Here is an 18,759-nt window from a genome sequence, read left to right as displayed (position 1 = left end):
ATTTCCTGTCTTTCACTTTTAGCCAGCAGTCTTCATACTATCTCGATCTTGGATTCTGTTTCCATTTCATTCATTCATTCAGTTGAATTTATTGAGTACTTATTGTGTGCACAGCACTGTATTAAGTGCTTGGGAGAGAACAATGCAACAATAAACAGACACATTCCCTACCACTTTCTTGATTTAGAACCAGCGCAGCCCAACTGTTCTAAATCCTAGAAAAGCAGGTGTACACATTTATTTTGCCTGTTAAGGAATATTGTCCCAAATATCACCCTCTTGTGTCACTGGGACTGAAGAGAACAAAAAACCTCCAAAGACTGATCATGTGATTTAAAGAAAGGAGCATTTTCTGGCTTTCTTCTAGTCCATGCAATATTCATGTTGCATAGGAAGGTTTGGGCAGTAGGGATTTTTTGCTGGTAACAAGCTCTGGAAAATTGTTTCAGAAAGAAGACATTGAGTCAACTAACTGACAGCTGCTCTCTGCCTCCATGCGAAGATGCGAAGATGGTGTAACCATCATTGCCAAACTTTGCTTATCCTCCCTCCACTTAGAGAAAGGTGCTTTGAAAACCTGATTCAACTCTCCAGGTGTGCATTTGCAGAACACTTCAATGATACTGTGGCAACATTTTGGCAGGCTTCAGATTGTAGAGACTGAAGTTCCAACAGCACTGGAATAGATCTTAGGATCTGTGGCCTCCTAAGCATAGATATTTCTAGTGGAGTTACAAAGTTTTCGTTGGGGTAAAGTATTCCCAAGGCCTTGTCTAGCCAACCACTCAGAGCTGAACTAGGCTGTTACTTTGGCCAAGAGAAGCTAGGAACCAAGACTTAATAGCCATCATGCCATCACTCCATACTAAGCGCTGGGATAGATTACAGCAAGTCAGGTTGGACAAAGTCCCTGTCCCATGTGGGCCTCACAGTCTGGTAGCAGGGGCCAAGAAGATCCTTAAAAGACCTCATCTCTCCACTTATCTCTTCCATAGCCTAAGGATCCACTAGACTCTAAGCTCGTTGTGGGCAGGGAATGTGTCTGTTTATTGTTATATTGTACTCTCCCAAGGACTTAGTACAATGCTCTGAACACAGAAAGTGCTCAATAAATACGATTGAATGAATGAATAAATAAGGATCCACTCCCCTGTGGTGGCTGTTTGTTGAAGGTCCAGGGTCTATTTTTCACTTTGCCATTTACAGGGTTAATGGTACCCAATTCCTAGGCCTCTCTTTAGGGAAACCTAATGAATACATTTTTTTTCCTTCAAAAATTTGAGTTCTATTTTGAAATCAACTAAGACTAAAGACAATTCTTGAATTAATCATTTTTAAGCATTTTGAGGATCTTCTACCTATTTTTAAAAAGCTTAAAAACAAGAGTTCTTTTAAAAATGTTTCCTGCCTCAAGGATCGGTCAGATACAGATCCCTGCAGTATTTATTGGAAAGCCATGCTTACCTATAACAGAACAAAGATGTACACCTACTGACTTGGATTATAAAAAGGGAAAAGAGGAAATAATTACCCAGTCAAATCTCTGGTTCCCATGATCATTTGACGAGGTGACTGGTGGGTTCTTGTAGTTCATGGTCTTAGGGGTTCTTGTAGTTCATAGTCTCAGATGATGGGTTTTATCTCAGAATTCTACCCCAACTACTTCAATTTACAGTGAAGCCTTATTTTGGGAGTTAGAGATCATAATGAATTTATGGCCACCATCCTCCCTCCCTGCCACTGTCTTTCGGGCAGAATGGGAGAAATGGTATTAGAATGGATGTGTGGGACTTTTTCTGAGACCATGTCATACACCTGGTACAATGAACCACTGATCAGGTTAGAACAGGGATTTGAAAATTCCCACACAGAAAAGGGGGAATACCCAACTTTTTATCTGGAAGTTACATCTACATCAGTCAGATGTGGCTCTGGTTCATTAGAATGGTCCTGGGGAAATAGATGAGTGGGAAAATCTCATTAAATGCTGTTATATTGTCCAGAGTTAGTGCACACATCTCCAGTCATAACCCCCCCCCCCATTTTGAGAGATGTGCTATTACTACCAAAGGCCAATTTCTCCTATAAAGTCCCCTAACATGAAAATCCATTTTCCTAAAATATTCCCTAAATATAAATGCTTTTTAAATAAAACCAGAAAATTTAGTAAAAGTACAACCGAGATTTGTCCCTTTCCCTCTCCCCTGTTAAAACTGCCTCAGGGTGCTTCAGACCTGGGTACTTCTCTGGTTTCCAGGCCCAGGTGGAGATATTTTTGTCTTGGGAACAGTGAAGCTTCTAATTGAAATGTTGGTAGGACCTTCCATTGCTATGGTACACAAAGGCATATGAGAATCCTGTATTAATAGATGAAGAAAATGAGATATTGTCTAACAAAACAAACCTAGTAACTCTAGACCCACTGTGTGACTTTGGGCAAATCATTTAACTTTTCTGTGCCTCAGTTTCCACAACTACAAAATGGGGATTATACACCTGTTCTCCCTCCTACTTGAATGCGAGCCCCTGATGAGACAGGAATTTTTTCTGGTCTGATTAATTTGTATCTATCCCAGTGCTTGGAAAAGTGTTTGACACACAGTAAATGCATAACAATACCATTGAAAAAGAAAAAAAAAACCCAAAAAACTATACTGTCTGTGAGAAAAGAGAGAAACCCCTGTCCCCATTTTATAGCGATGTGTTTGAAAACTGGAAGTTTGCTGCAGAGTTGTGGAATTGGCTATGAAGCTTTCTTGTCTTTGCTACATTTCCAAATATCATAGCTACTGTATTAATAGAAATGGTAACTGCAAAATGTAACATCGTGGCCTAGTGGAAAGAGCACAGGCCTGGGAGGCAGAAGTCATCAGTTCTAGTTTCAGCTCTGCCACATGTCTTCTGTGTGACCTTGGGCAACTCACTTACCTTCTGTATGCCTCAGTTACCTCATCTGTAAAAAGGGGATTCAGTCATACTCCCTTCTACTTAGACTGTGAGCTTCATGTGGGGCAGGGACTGTGTTAGAACCCGATTAACCTATGTATACCCCGGAACCTAGAACAGTGCTTGGTGCATAGTAAGTGTTTAACAAGTATCATTGTTATTATTATTATTATTATATTAGACTTGGGTATTGATGTTTTAGAATTCTGCAATATTGAGTAGATGATGGTCACTTTTCATGCCAAGGTAATTCTTCAAATATTCGTTGATCATAAATGGTGTCGATAAGTAGAACTTCCTAGAGAGCACCTGGTTTTTCTATGGTAGTTTTTTATGGTATTTTTTTAAGTGCTTACTAAGCACTGGGTTAGCTACAAACAAATCAGGTTGGACACAGTCCTTGTCTTGCATGGATCTCACAGTCTGTGTAGGAGGGAGAACAGGAAAACTGAGGCTCAGAGCAGTTAAGTGACTTGCCCAAGGTCACACAGCAGGCAGTGGGCAGAGCTGAAATTAAAACCCAGATCCTTTGACTCCTAGGTCTTTGCTCTTTCCACTAAGTCACACTGCTTCTCCTAGGCATGACGCTTCTCCTAGACTACCTCTATTTAAATACCTTTGATGAATTTTGTTGATTTTTGAAGAACTTTTCAGTGCCTAGATTGCTATTTCTTTGTCCCCTTTTCTCTCTCAACCTCTCTTACTCTTCTTTTCAGTCTCCAGTCCCTCTATTCTAATCTCTGGCTTGAAAACTTTGCAGCATTTCAAACATTTCGAGGCTGAGGGCTGAAATGTCACTTTTGAAACAGGGTTAAAAAGGTCACACAGCTGCAAATAATAATAGTCCAATGAAAATCAGATTCTGACTACAGCCCACTTCAAGAATAACATTGAAACAGGAAACAAGCCTGCTTGATGTTTTTACCATTAAAGTAGTAAGAATAAAGAGAGAGAGGGCAAGAGAAAGGAAGGGAAAAGAAGAGAGATAGGTAGAAGGGAGAGAGAGAAATGATGAGACAAGTATTTGCCTTCTGTTTTCCTATTTGATGAAGCAAAGTTCAATTTTGAAAAAAATGGATGTGGACGTCTGATATATATATGCTGTAGATTATGAAAGTTCAACTTATATTTTCACTCCTGCCTACCATTAATGATATTTTACACGAGCCTCCTCCAAAGTGAATATTTGATTCCCATTTTGCAGTTGAAGAAATGGACTGAGGATTTGCCTAGAGTCTGCCAAAAATTAGTGGCAGAGTTAGAGATGTGAGAGCATCTTCCTGACACCCAGTGGTGTGCTAAAGTTTGACATACCTTAAACCAGTATTGTTCTGAGAGAGGTTTGTTTATCCCTTTCATTTTTTATTTTTGCTTTTGGACTCTGGCTTCTCAAACCTTTTACTGATTTTTTTTAAATTTTATGGAACTATCTCCTTCAACCCAGCCCTTCAAGGAAGATGGCAGGCTTTCTCCCATATGAATCCTGCCAGTAAGGCTCTTTATCCGGTCACAATAGGGCAATAAATGCTGACAGATGTTGTTAACATTGCTATTAAAATTCAAGCCCCCTTTCAGATCCATAATGCATTCATACCCATGTTAATAATATCAGGTCTGATGCTGACATATCAATATTGTTTTAAGTGCTCATTTATATTTATAATTCCAGTTTGCATCTTGGAAGTTGCCATAATTTGAGCTATTGATAACAATATAAGACAGAATTTCAGATTAAAATAACATTTTAAGTGTCAGAGCATTCTGAATTCATTTGCTATGCATTGTATAAATCTGTCTACTCCCTTTGGGTGGGATTTGTACATATAGTTCCATTAGAATTTGAGTTTTCAGTAACTAACCATTAGCTAATGGTACCATATGATTTAGATGTAGAAGTACTCATTTAATGCTGAGCTAATCAGATGCAACATAGATAATGTTAGCTGTCTTCTCTCTGGGCACAGCTGTTGCACCTAAAGATTTCACTTCAGGCATATTTAATATGGTCCGTCTGGAATTTTGGGAATACTGATTCTTTTTGACCTCTGCATATGGCGATAACTTTAGCTGCACTCACAATACAGCTGATTGAAGAATAGATCTTGGCGGTCGATTTGGTATCCAAAACGGACGAATTTATCGAGTCAACAATTGGGGAAATGAAATTCACTTTCTCGCTTTTCTTGTCTAAAGGAATCTGGGGGCATTTGAGGGTTCCAGTTGTAAATCTGGCTTGTCGTCTGCTTGTTCGACTATGGAAACCTTAAATCTATTTATAGATTACTGTATGTTTTATTATGTGGGTTTTATGTTGTCTTCCTAACATTCTCAGGGAAGTACAATTCACATGGGAGTGCGAGCTAATGATACACTGAACCCGACCTTTGGAAAGAGAGAGGGTGGAAATGATGAGGCCTTTATACAGAATAGTACCTTAAACAGTGTACGTACAAAAACGCACAAAGCATTTTTCTAAGAAACTAAGGTCTTGGAAGGTTAGTTCTAATTCATTTTGATTACATGGCAGAGAAGTAAATAGGGACAGGAATCTATACCTTATTTTATAGGTGGGCACATTGAGACACAGAGTAATTAAAAATATGCTCCAGATCAGAAAGAAAGTAGGTGGGAGAGTTATGAATAGACCCAGTGCCAGGTTTTTTTCCTTCCCTAATATTAAAGATAATGAAACAGTAGTCAAACTAAGACTTGACACTAAGTCTCCTGGAACTTTGACTACTCTTAAAGGATTCAAGGTTATTTTCAGTTTCCTTGGAAAAAGTGTCACCCATTTTCCTGGCCTTGAAAGTGAAGTTGTCTCTTTCCCCAGAGGATCCAAGAGAAAGTGACAGGCCAAGTGTTTGGCAAAGTGTCAGTTGAATGAGTAACTGAGGTATCGGGCTAGACTTTCCTTATCGTGCAATTTCCTAGTGAAAAGGTTTTTCTAAGTTTTGTAGAGACAAATTAAAGTTCTTTTGCTATTTTTTCCTTCCAGCATCAGGAAAATAGTAATTTTTTTTAACCAGTCATCAATTTTCTAGAGCTTAATTTACATTGTTTCATTTCCTTTAATTATGAGTTGTTTGGGAAAGTATAAAACTTCCTCTTAGTTCCCAAAGTTTTTGGTGCCCACCTGATTTATCCCAGGCTGGGAGAGAGGGTTATTATCTGCTGAAAGCTTTGCTAGATATATGGCTAATGATAGCAGCTGGGTTAGGGTTCTCATGTCATTCCTTGCCCTTGCATAAGACCTAAGACATTTTACATTTTAGAGTTTTAGAACACTGGGGGCATTAAAGTGTTTACCTCACAGAAAATATGTGGTGCACTTTAAAGGTTCCTCTGAAATGCTTTATAAACATTCAAATCATTATGGATCAACTGGGAAGCAGCTTGAGGTAGTGGATAGAACACGGGCCTGGGAGTCAGAAGATCTTTCATTCATTCAGTCATATTTATTGAGCGCTTACTCTCTGCTGAGCACTGTACTAAGAACTTGGGAGAGTACATTACAGCAATAAACAGACATATCCACTGCCCCAAATAAGCTTAAAGTTTAGATGGGGAGAGACAGACATTAATATAAATGAATAAATTCCAGATATGTACGCAAGTGCCGGTGGCTGGGACGGGGGGAAGAACAAAGAGAGCAAGTCAGGGTGACACAGAAGGGAGTGGGGGAAGAGGAAATAGGGGCTTAGTAAGGGAAGGCCTCTTGGAGGAGATGTGCCTTCAATAAGACTTTGAAGGGTGGAACAGTAAATGTGATCGGTTCTATTCCAGGCTCTGCCACTTGTCTGCTGTGTGACCTTGGGCAAGTCTGTTCACTTCTCAGGGCCTCAGTTACCTCATTTGTAAAATGGGGATTGAGGCTGTGAGCCCCACATGTGACAGGGACTGTATCCAACACGATTTGCTTGTATCCACCCCAGAGCTTAGAACAGTGCCTCACACATAGTAAGTGCTTCACAAATACCATAATAATAATAATAATAATGTTGGTATTTGTTAAGCGCTTACTATGTGCCGAGCACTGTTCTAAGCGCTGGGGTAGACATAGGCATAATTATTCACTCTTATTATTAATGACTAAGAGCATGGGCCTGGTAGTCAGAGTTCCTGGATTCTAATCCTGGCTGTGCCATTTGCCTGCTGTATAACCTTGGGCAAGCCTCTCTACTTCTCTGTGCCTCATTTTCCTCCTCTGTAAAATGGGCTAAATGTAAGCTTGTTGTGGGCAGGAAACATGTCTACCAACTCTCTTGTACTGTACTTTCCCAAGCGCTTAGGACAATGGTCTGCACACAGAAGGAGCTCAATAAATACCATTGATTAGTTGATTAATATCCAGTCTTCCTTCTACGTCCTGGAAGAAGCAAGTAGGACGGAACTATGTCCAACCTAGTTCTCTTTGTGTCTATTTCAGTTCTTAGTACAGAGCGTGGCACAAAGTAAACATTTAACAAATATTATTATAACTGTTATTGCTAACAATTGAGACTCTACCAAGGGCATTCCTAGACTTGTCTTTGATATATTTTAAGGTGAATTAGAGGATATAAATGAAGAGACCCCTTAGTCACTTGTGTTTTATTAAGCCCCAAGTCTCCAAGTAAGGACACAGATTTAGGGAGACCTGCTTTTATTTGGGGACTTGAGAACCCAACAAGGGAATCTCAAATCTAACACCCAGCCGCTTCTTCTGTGCTTGCCCAAATCTCTCCCCAGACCGGTCGTCCAGTTTTCCATATAACTGAAATGTTTGTGCAGATCAGGGATGAATGTTACCAGCAAGAAAGCAAAGCGATATCTTTCACCTTGTGTGATCACAGCTGAGTCCATCAGTATTAGATCTACTTAATGGAAAAGCTTACAAGCCATTTACAACATATAAGCTGGGAGCCTTTAGTTCAATTGGAGTTTGAAAAATGGCCCAGCTAAAAACATAGTTTTTTCCCCTTGAGAGAAGCTCATTTTAAGTAATTTGTACCAACCATTCATCTACCCAGAGACTGAATCCTTGGTTTGGTGGCTCAAAGTCAGCAGTAAAGTTGACCCAACTGAGTGTTTTGAGGGGCCTATTGTTTGTATTTTCAGATTCCATTTTATACCTTGTGCCCCGAGTTGAAAAAAATGGGGATTAAGACTTTGAGCCCCATGTGGGACAGTGACTGTGTCCACCCTGATTACTCTGTGTCTACCCCAGTGCTTAGAACAGTGCTTGGCACATAGTAAGCACTTAATAAATATTATTATTATTATTAATAAACCGGGGCTCTTGTAGGTTTAGAGATAATTTGCAAGCAGTTATTTCCTTCTGGGCTACCTTAGACCGCAGGAGATTGTAGGACCAGTGTACATTTGCCCTACCTTCTTGAGCTATGTGTATTATTGATTTAATGGGTCACCCGGGACTGTTCTCAGTACTAATGATTATTCAGCTGTAGTCCATGTTCCATAAATCCCATCTCTAAAGATTTTCAACAGGAACCAAAGGAGGAAAGGTAAAATCTTGAATTCAGAATCTTTCTGAGCAGGCATGAGCTTATTAGTAATAATTCTGAACGTGTAGGGGGAGTTTGTTGTTTTGTTTTGTTTTTGCTGTGACAACCTAATGGGATGTTGCCCCCCTTGAAAATAAATATATACCCAGGAAAGAACAATAAGAACTCAGACTCTAGGGAGCCTGATGAATATTAGCAAAAGTTAGTGCTTCAAATATATGTTCATTTTTTCTTGTCCACTTCGGCAGTTTGATAAACAGAGCTACAGAAAGGGAGCTCAAACCAGTTGCGTTTTGCAGGTTTCTGAGGTGGAAGCAGAAGATATTCATGGTTTCTGTTTTCCCCCCTCCCCCTCCCTCTGAACCTTTAGATTTATGAGGAATCAAAGATGAATTTGGATCAGGAGAGGCCCTTTGTCTGCAGTGCCCCAGGCTGCTCACAGGTGAGTGTATTGGATGGGACCCTTAATTGTGCAGTCAACACTCGCTCTGGCTTGCAGAACACCTCCTGCTCTATTAACACTCACCTCGTAATCTTGCTTTCTGCTGGGTTTTTATTTCAACCAAAATATTATTTTTATTATTGTTATTATTATTGCCAGTCATAATAATAGTAATAATGATAAAAATTAGAGCCATTGTACAGCTCCAGGCACAGCCATTTCATATCCTAATGCCGCCTCCAGGAAGGAAATCAAACATGCCCAGTCCTTCCTGGGAAATGTCATTTCAGAAGTGGGGGAGGGGAACAGTCCATTTCTTTAGGGAGAGATTTGAAATTATGGGTCTTCAGGCTGAGATCTTCTTTTACCATGGAAGTGCCCACTCATTGCTTTGAGTCTCATTTGAAGTGGAAATTTGGCCCTACGGCAGGGTAGATACGGTGAAAATCGTTTGTACGTTTGTCCTTAAAAGCAAACAGAATGGTTTTCTGCTTTCCTGACTCCAAATCCACACTTCATTGTTTATCCTGAGATTTCACAACCAGGGGAACACCTAAACTTTGCACTCTGGTTTTTTGTTATGGTATTTGTTAAGTGCTTACTGTGTGCCAGACACTGTAATAAGGGCTGGGGTAGATCCAAGCTAATCAGGTTGGAAACAGTCCATGTCCTACATGGGGCTCATAATCTTAATCCTCATTTTATAGATGAGGTAACCGAGGCACAGAGAAGTGAAGTGACTTGCCCAAGGTCAAACAGCAGATCAATGGTGGATTCAGGATTAGACCCCAGGGCTTTCTGACTCCCGGGACTATGTTCTATCCACTCGGTTAAGTTGCTTTTCTCCCCTCAGGACTGTTCCCCACAGTTATAGTCTTTAGGTGTCATTATAAATTGAGGTGGACGTTTGAAGTCACTAAAATATCCTCAGCTATTTACTTGCAGAGAGCAAAGTGTGTTAAAATTTTATGGACCAGGCATCCTTTCAACTCAGATAATTATATTCTCCTTCCCCAAATTGCCACTGTAGTCCCAAGTGAGACGGATGAATCCCGCTCCTCAATTTCACCTCGTAGCTTTAGGTATAATGGGGCAAAGGGCTCACCCCGGAATGGTTAGCAATGCAACAGGACAACCAAGTTATCTCTGTGTAGTTTGCATTCTCCCCATGTTGAGTGTGGAGAGGGCTTTAGAAGCCTTCTGGATGAAAGGTGCTATTGAAATGTAAGATGTTGTTTGTAGTGCTGCTCTGAAGGGTTGCTGAGATTATCAGCTGCTGCTAGAGGAGCTAGGCCCTATTGCTCAGGTCTTGGCAGGTAAGTATGGCATGGACATGTATGTGAATATTTATTTCAAACCTATAAATAGAAAAGTGATGGGGAAAATTATGGGGAGACCTTAGCACTCCACTTGAAGTGAATTGCTGTGGGCGACCCTTCTCAAGTACTTAGGCACTACATAAACACAGACAGATAGATAGAAAGGGCAAGTGGATCGGCAAGTGGTGTTTTGCTAAAATAGGACGGTCTATTATAAGTAGGGAGAGTTGCCCTGTCTAACTGAGAAAGGACTGATTTGTATTTACTTTCTCTTAGGCCAAGTCCCTGCAATTGCCTGAATTCTCTGCTCTGCTTTTGCTGCCAGACTCCCCAGGTTCTTCATCTATCCCTTAGCTCTGTTAGGTGTCTATGAAAGCTGTGATAAGTCTCTGAGATACCCAGATGGTAATTAGAAAGCTATTGCACCAGTACCCCAGTGGCTTGACAACACTATGATAGGGTACAAAAAATCTAGCGAGTAGTTCACTGGGAACCAGTATAATCTGGGCAATGGGCCTGTTCCCACCAAAGAAGTCTCTACTACAATCAGTCCTATTTAATGCCCACCTACTTTGTGCAAGGGGACTGTACTAAGCATTTGGGACTTCCTTACTTCCCTCTACAATCCATATTGCTGCTGCCCAGATGATATTTCTAGAGGAATGATCAGTCCTAATTTCCCCACCCCGCAAAATCTCCAATGGTTACCCATCCATCTCCAAATCAAACAAAACTCCTATTGGCTTTAAGGCACTCACTCCTTCAATAAACTCTCCCCCTCCTGCCTTGCCTCGCTAATCTCTTACTGCAACCCAGCCTACAAACTTCACTCCTCTAAACAGCAAACTTTTCACTGTACTGGATCTCCTCTGCCTCGTTGCTGACCCCTTGCTTATATCTCCCTAGGCCTGGAACTCCCTCCTCCTTCACATCTAACAGGCCACCACTCTCCCCATCTTCAAAGCCCTACTGAAATCTTATCTCCTCCAAGAGGCCTTCCTTGACTAACCCCTCATTTTTCCAACCTTTTTGACCTCCTTTTTGTGGTCACCCTTGGTGTGTATCTCTTAAGCACTTCTATATTCACCGTACCCTGAGTCCCACAGCACTTATGCACCTATCCTTATACGCTGCCATTTTCCCTATTTGTAATTAATTTTAATTGTTTCCCCCTCTAGACTGTGAACTCCTTATGGGCAGGATACCAATTCTATTATAGTCTCTAAAATGCTTTATACAGTGTTCTGCACACAGTAAGTGTTCAATAAATGCCGCTGATTGATTGGAGTAGTGTTAATAAAATAATCCCAGCCCTCAGAGAATGCATAATCCAATGAGACAGTCAGACATTAGAATAAATTACAAATAGGAGGAAGTAATAAAATATAAAGACATACAGATAGATGCTGGGTATGGGGGATGTTATCCAAGTGCTTAGGGGGCTCAGCCACTCCTTTAAAGTGCTATTTGGGTTGAATTTTGGGTAAAACATCAGTAGCCAAGTACCTGACATTTCCAAACCTTCCAGGAGCATACTAATAATAGACTATATTACCTCCAGAACCCAACTGAAATTCTGATTAGTTTGTCAATATGTACAGATGCTCACCCACTCATCTTGTAGTGAGGGCTCAAATGTCTATTTGCATGCATGTGAGCATGCGTGTGCACGCGCGCACACACACACACACACACATTCCGGGGTTGTGTTGCATTCTCTGAAATACATTAAAATGAGTAAACCAGTTGAGAGATTTGGGGATTTCCTCCTCGATCACCTAATTCAAACTCTTCCAAGAATAATCAGGCAGCCTCACATACTGTGAAGAAAGCATGTTTACAGAAAAGGCACATAAATTGGCATTGAAGAGAAAACTCCTTTTCTCCTTAGTGCCTTCTGAAAAACACTCCCCCAGCCCCAACCTCCCACCTTTTTTCCCTCATTCTCAAAGCTTCTTTAGGCCCCACAGATTCTCACACTACAGACATAAGCATACCATTACATCAAGGAAAATTCATTCCTACAATGTGTTTCTTCTCACAACATTAGCATGGAGAGTCCATTCCCGCATTCCATCTCGGCTGAATGTAAATTTTTCATCCCTGCATTTCTTCCAGATGAGTAAACACTGAACAACGATTCAGTGAGAAAATGAAGGATTTTTTTTTTCATCCTTGGGAACGTCTCTCCCTCTCCCTCTCCCCTTCTTTGGCAACTTGTTTTCTTGTGATTTTCCCGGTTACTTTGAGATCACCTCAGAATTTAGTTGGTGGAGGATGGCACAGAGCTCTTTAGAAGTTATTCTCCAGACTGTAAAACACTCTGTTTCCTATTGTTTCTAAAACTTTACCTGCACTGTTTCATTCCCTTTAGTAATGACTTCTCACTATTCAGTCCGGGGTCTACCATTAGCTTTCCATTACGGTCATCCCAAGGACCAGCTCAAATGCAGGATTTGCTGTCACTGGAACTAAATACCATTGGTCATTCTCAGCTCATCATCCCATTTCCAGCTAGCCATTTTTTTTCCCAACATTTATCATCCTTCTCTTCTTCCTCTTCTTTCACCACTCCAGCCTTTCATTTCTCAGAAGAATCTGGTTTTTACACGTTAAAATAATACAACTCTCAGCCAATAACATTACGGTCATTTATTTTTGAGGTAAAATTTTCCTGTTTGTATGACTGCCATAGGTAGCCAGAAATATCACTTTATGAATCGATGCTAGCATATTATTATTTCTCAGATTTTGTTTTATAATAGTATTTTCTTTCTGTTTAATAATTTTTTAAAAACAAATTCCATGTTTTAGGCCACACCTTGAACCAGTGAGAAGAATGGAGTCCAGATTTTATTGTAAATGTTTATGGGCAGGTTGGGAGTGGGTATGCTGCAGGGAAAATTTTAAATTAGATGTTTTGGAGAAATCTAGGCCCAGTAGGCAGAGAACTCAGCAGTATAGAAAACAGCAAAGGAAATGTAGCCCATTTGATACATTTTCTAGATGATGTCATAGAATGTGAAAAGAGCATTATCAGACAAGAGAGGAAAATGTGTGGAGAGCAAACATTACACTTGTTTTTGCTCTGTGCTTCTAAACCTTTTTTAGTCTGGGGAATTTCAACTAATCAGTGATATTTATTGAGCACTTACTACCTGCAAACACTGTACTAAGAAGTTGGGAGGGGACAAGGAGTTTACCAGGAGTTTACAATCTAGTGCTATTGCCTTTCTTTGCTCCATGTTCCTCCTCCCCAACCACCACAAACCATTCGAGGGGCCACGGGAGTGAGAGAAATAGCATTTGCTGTTGGAACGGGGGCCTCAGCTGTGCATATGGACTGTGCACTATGCCTGGGTACGTCATGACTACAAGAGAATTGTGCTCTCATGCATGACAGTGCATGGAAATGTGAAAATCCAAAATGATGGTGTCTAAACCACACCTAAAGCCTCAGCAGCTACACTGGCAGCGAAAGTCTGCCTTATCTCAACAACTGTCAATGGGTGGAATGAGTTGGTTGCAAATAATACTTGGACAAAATATGAAATGAATCACACACCTCTGCAAGTTCAAACATTTTCTGCTACACATACCTATTGTAAAGATGGCCTGGACAGCCCAGAGAATGCCTCAACTTCACAGTTTCCATGTCGCATGACATTCAACTGTTACTGATGGTGGAAAAGAGGTCCAGAATGTTTTTGCAATCTTTAGGGCGTAGAGCTAATTCTATTCTGTCCTTTGGCTGCAGCAATTTTCCATAAGCTTGAAGACCAGAGATAATGTTTTCAATGCTGCTGTGACTGTAGTTCTTTTTGTTATTACTCTACTTTGTGCCTTAAATAACCTTATTTTAAGGAGTTTTGTTGAACGTCGCACAAGGTCAGAATATAAACTATCACCATGAGAGGTAGCATGGCTTAGTGGATAGAGCACAGGCCTGGGAGTCAAAAGAGCACAGGCCTGGGAGTCACAAGGAACTGGGTTCTAATTGTGACTCTGCCACTTGTCTGTTGTGTGACCTCGGGCCAGTCACTTCACTTCTCTGTGCCTCAGGTACCTCTTCTGTAAAGTGGGGCTTAAGACTGGGAGCCCGATGTGGGATAGGGACTGTGACCAACCTGATTAGCTTGTATCTACACCAGCTCTTAGAACACTGCCTGGCACCATAATAAGCGCTTTAACAAATACCACTAAAAATGGGGTTGTATTCCCTTAGCTGTATTCACTGTCCGTGGTATTCACCATGATATTGCCACCACTGTTTTAACCTCTGGATTGGTAGAGGAAAAAATACTGAAAAGATATTCCTTCAGTGATAAATTCCCAGGACTCATGAAGATTCATTGTTTAGTAACTGGACTAAGTCAACTGGTTGTAGAAAATGATTATCTAAAAAGTTAATATTTCTGAGGGTGAGAGAGATCACATTATCTTGACTATCTTGTATTGGTATTTAGCAGGGACTCAGTTAACCTTCTGGAATTGACTTAACCCTCTGGTTCCCAACACATACCTACGAACTTTCCCATAACTAATGCTACACCTGTAATCCAACTCATTTATTTAGGGAGGACCTAAAGGTTCACTGGAGCAGCTACATTTCCAACTTGCATGTGGTGTTTGTTTATTTTCTAATATCGTATTGTTAAGTGCATACTAGAGAAGCAGCATGGCATAGTGGATAGAGCACGCACCTGGAAGACAGAAGGTCATGGATTCTAATCCCAGCTCCACCACATGTCTGCTCTATGACCTTGGGCAAGTCACTTCACTTCTCTGTGACTCAGTTCACTCCTCTGTAAAATGAGGATTGAGACTGTGAGTCCCATGCAGGACAGGGACTGTGTCCAGTCCGATTTGCTTGTATCCACGCCAGTAGTTAATACAGTGCCTGGCACATGATAAGCGCTTAAAAATACCATTATTATTATTATTATTACTAGTCTAGTATCAAGTTGGATATGCTCCATGTCCCACATAGGGCTCACAGTCTTAATCCACATTTTACAGATGAGATAACTGAGGTAAGGAGAAGCTAAGTGCCTTGCCCGAGGTCACACAGTAGACAAGTGGCTGAGCTGGGATGAGAACCCAGGTCCTTCTGACTCCCAGGCCTATGCTCTATCAATAAGGCCATGCCGCTTCTCGATTTCTTCAATATCTGGAACTCTGACCCTTCATTTAAATTGCTAGTTACAGTATTTTCTCTCTCTCACGGGTGCTAAATGACTGTTCTGAAACTGAATGGCCTTTCTTCTTCTTTTTTCTCTTGGCTTGACAGCGCTTCCCAACAGAGGATCATCTGATGATTCACAGGCACAAGCATGAAATGACTTTGAAGTTTCCTTCAATAAAAACAGACAGTATGCTATCAGGTAAGGAGCCCCAAGCCATAGAGGATCCTATGTGTCATTTTGCTTTTGCAGGATGACTCCTGCTGACAAACACCTACAGGACATAGATTTCTAATGTACTTCTGGGGCTGACCCAGTCAGCCAAGGAAGCACAATCAACAGAGATTGGATCAGCTAATTTAGAATTCCCTCTATGATGACATGGGTGTACTCTCCTTATTTCTTTGAAATTTATGGTTAAATGAAACTTGGTTCCTTAGCAACATTATTTTTGAAATTGGATAATTTTAAATTAAATTAAATAATCTTTTAAAGACTTGGGTATTGCTTTATGCATTGGCTTGTGGGACATGATGTATTCCGAACATGCCGTATCCCACAAACCAGGACTCCACCTCTCTGTCTGCTTAGCTTCTTCATTAGAGGGTAAGTTCCTCAAGGTCAGAAACTATCTCTTTAACTTTTATAGAGCTCCACCACAGTAAAGGCATACTTTTGAATTAATAAATCTCTCCTTTTGCTCTTGGAACCAACATTCCAACTTGAAATTAGAATTCAGAAGCCTTAGCCAAAAGGCAAGGACCAAAATGAAGGATCACCACCCATTTTTTATTTCTTGCCAAGGACTAACCACTGATAACTGCAACAAGCTCACAATATCTCCAGTTTCCCATCTTTCTTTCCGCCACCCCCTCCATCCAACTGGTTTATCGTCAGAAGTTCATTTACTTCTGTAGTCAGCATATACTGGCCCTGATCATTTGTGAGGAAAACAGTAGAGTAGATCCAGCTAAGGATAATATGCAGCTCACTGCAAGAGCAGATGGAGGGCAGAACTCAGATAACTTTTTTTACTTAACAAGATTACATTTTGTCCCCAGAACCCCTCTGGGGCCATGAAATAGTTAATTGCAACGTATCCATCACACCCAGGGAGTACATACTCACAAGGCAGGGGCCATCCCCAGTTCATTTAACATTTCTGAGTTCTTTATATTTATCAGTGTCGCCACCTTTTCATTTTTATCTGCTCTTTCTCCCATGAACCCTGTATGTCAGAGTTGTACTTCTCATTTCCTAAAGGCAGAAGGAGTCCAAACAATTTCCTCCATGTCACAGCAGGGTTAGACGATCCTTGAGCGAATCATGATTTACTTAGTCCTCCAAGCTGAAGAAATAAACTAAATTATTCATTAAGTGCTGCACCCCAGTGTAAAGAGATAAAGCTTTTCTGGACTTAGGCCTTAGCCACACTTTTTTACAAACCCACAGGGAACTGGCTAGCAGAGCCAACAACTTCACATCTGTGAGATCCAAATGGTTCCAAGAAAGCCGCTTTTCGTCCCTTCCTCCATCTCGTGCCTCTCCTGACCTCTCTGTTTTTAATGTATCCATAGAATCTTCTTTGCCTTTAGGTTTGAAGTTATATAAGTGCAGGAACTAGAGTGTCTGAAAAGTGGGGTTCTTTCGCTTCAGCCCCCTGAATTATTATGAGGCAGCAATATTCTGAAGCCTTGCTTAGGATGTGAGAACTATGGTTTATGTGGTTTCTGTTGAGTGCTGTTTGCCCACTTGTGTGAGTGGGAGAAGAGGGCAAGAAATTTAAATGAGGGTGAATTTCAGGTGAATTTTGTAGGGTTAAGCAGAGATGAGAAGGATCATACCCACCCTTCCTACGTGCCTAGAGATGCTAAGCACAGCAGGTCCCCACTCGCCCCTGAAGGCAGAAAGCACCATGTTGGAATGAGGCCAGCAGCAGGCCAGTTTCTCTGTGCAGTTCTGCCATCCACAGAGAGCAGCCTGAATGAACCCTATTGTGCCGCATCTAATACGCCTCTTGGGAGGTGGCGGGGGGCGGGGAGGTGATGTTGGAAATGTAGTGCAGAGATCCAGCAAGTCCAAGTCCTGTGGCTTTAGGGGACCCACAAATGGATCCACCTTGAATCCAGTCGCTGTTTTGACAGTGTAGCCCCAGCAGCACTACAGTTTTCCAAAGCAAGGAAATGGGCCCACTTTGGATCAGATCTCTTGGAGGCATTATACCTTCCCTGAGGCCTGGTGTGAGTCTTCCAAAGGCATGTCCTGAGCCTTGTGCACTTCAGAAGCAGTGAGGCTTCGTGGATAGAGCAAGGGCCTGAGAGTCAGAAGGACGTGGGTTCTAATCCCAGCTCCGCCACATGTCTGCAGTGTGAGTTTGAGGAGTCAGAGAAGCAGCGTGGCACAGTGGAAAGAGCACGGGCTTGGGAGTCAGAGGTCATGGGTTCGAATCCTGGCTCTGTCACTTGTCAGCTGTGTGACTGTGAGCAAGTCACCTCACTTCTCTGTGCCTCAGTTACCTCATCTGTAAAATGGGATTAAGACTGTGAGCCTCACGTGGGACAACCTGATTACCCTGTATCTACCCCAGTGCTTAGAACAGTGCTCTGCACATAGTAACTGCTTAACAAATACCAATATTATTATTATTATTTTTTTTGTTAAGTCACATCACTTCTCTGGGCCTCAGTTACCTCATCTGTAAAATGAGGATTGAGAGTGTGAGCCTCTTGTGGGACAGGAACTGTGTCCAGCGTGATTAACTTGTACCTACCCCAGGGTTTAGAACAGTGATGGGCACATAGTAAGTGCTTAACAAGTGCCATAAGTATTATTATTATTATTATTGTTCAGAACACAAAAGGCTTTGTCTTCTCTATCAGGTAGCGAGTTCAGCCCTGGGTTCCTCTAGTTGGACCATTTTCTCATCAGCTGGGAGTTCAGTTACTAAAGCAGGCCTGTGCCTAGATCTTTTACTAATCTAGGAAAGAAGTATAGCAAGCTATACTCCTCTGTGCCCTATCAGGCATTGATATACAGCCATGAAGCCCCTCAGCAACAAGTTAAGCCATGCTCTGCAATGGTGGGATGTATAGTAAGAAGATCGCTAACTTGACAACCACGTCCTAATATTCCCTTTTTAACTGGGATGGTAATGGAGTCAAATATGCTCTTTAGGGGCAGACCGACAGTTTGCCAGTCCACATCACCTCTTCAGGGTTGCGATCAAGCCCTTGGTTTGGTTTCAGCCTCAGCCTTAACTTTTCCCCACCTGTCCTGACTGGCTTTCAGCTTGTTCTGTATTCTATTTCGAAGGCTATGCTAAATATCCATTACCTTCTAAGTGTTGTTGGTGCAGTCATTCTCAT

At 41.4% G+C, this 18,759-nt stretch overlaps 1 protein-coding gene across 2 annotated transcripts in view; it reads left to right on the top strand.

Moving 5' to 3' along the window:
- Positions 1 to 8,825: 8,825 nt before the first annotated feature.
- CREB5 (cAMP responsive element binding protein 5) overlaps positions 8,826 to 18,759 on the top strand; it is a 369,622-nt gene continuing 359,688 nt past the window's right edge. The window contains exons 1-2 of one of the 2 annotated variants that reach the window (XM_029070322.2): positions 8,826 to 8,892; positions 15,502 to 15,595. In XM_029070322.2, the coding sequence (XP_028926155.1) occupies positions 8,839 to 8,892; positions 15,502 to 15,595 (148 nt within the window). In that variant the 5' untranslated portion in view covers positions 8,826 to 8,838. Of the gene's footprint in view, positions 8,893 to 15,501; positions 15,596 to 18,759 lie in introns of those variants that run through there. The other variant, XM_029070325.1, reaches the window with a different exon arrangement.

Source organism: Ornithorhynchus anatinus, chromosome 8, assembly GCF_004115215.2.
Source record: "Ornithorhynchus anatinus isolate Pmale09 chromosome 8, mOrnAna1.pri.v4, whole genome shotgun sequence".
Lineage (NCBI taxonomy): Eukaryota > Metazoa > Chordata > Mammalia > Monotremata > Ornithorhynchidae > Ornithorhynchus > Ornithorhynchus anatinus.
Note: the sequence above shows the minus strand (reverse complement) of the source record. Positions and strands in the feature narration are given on the sequence as shown.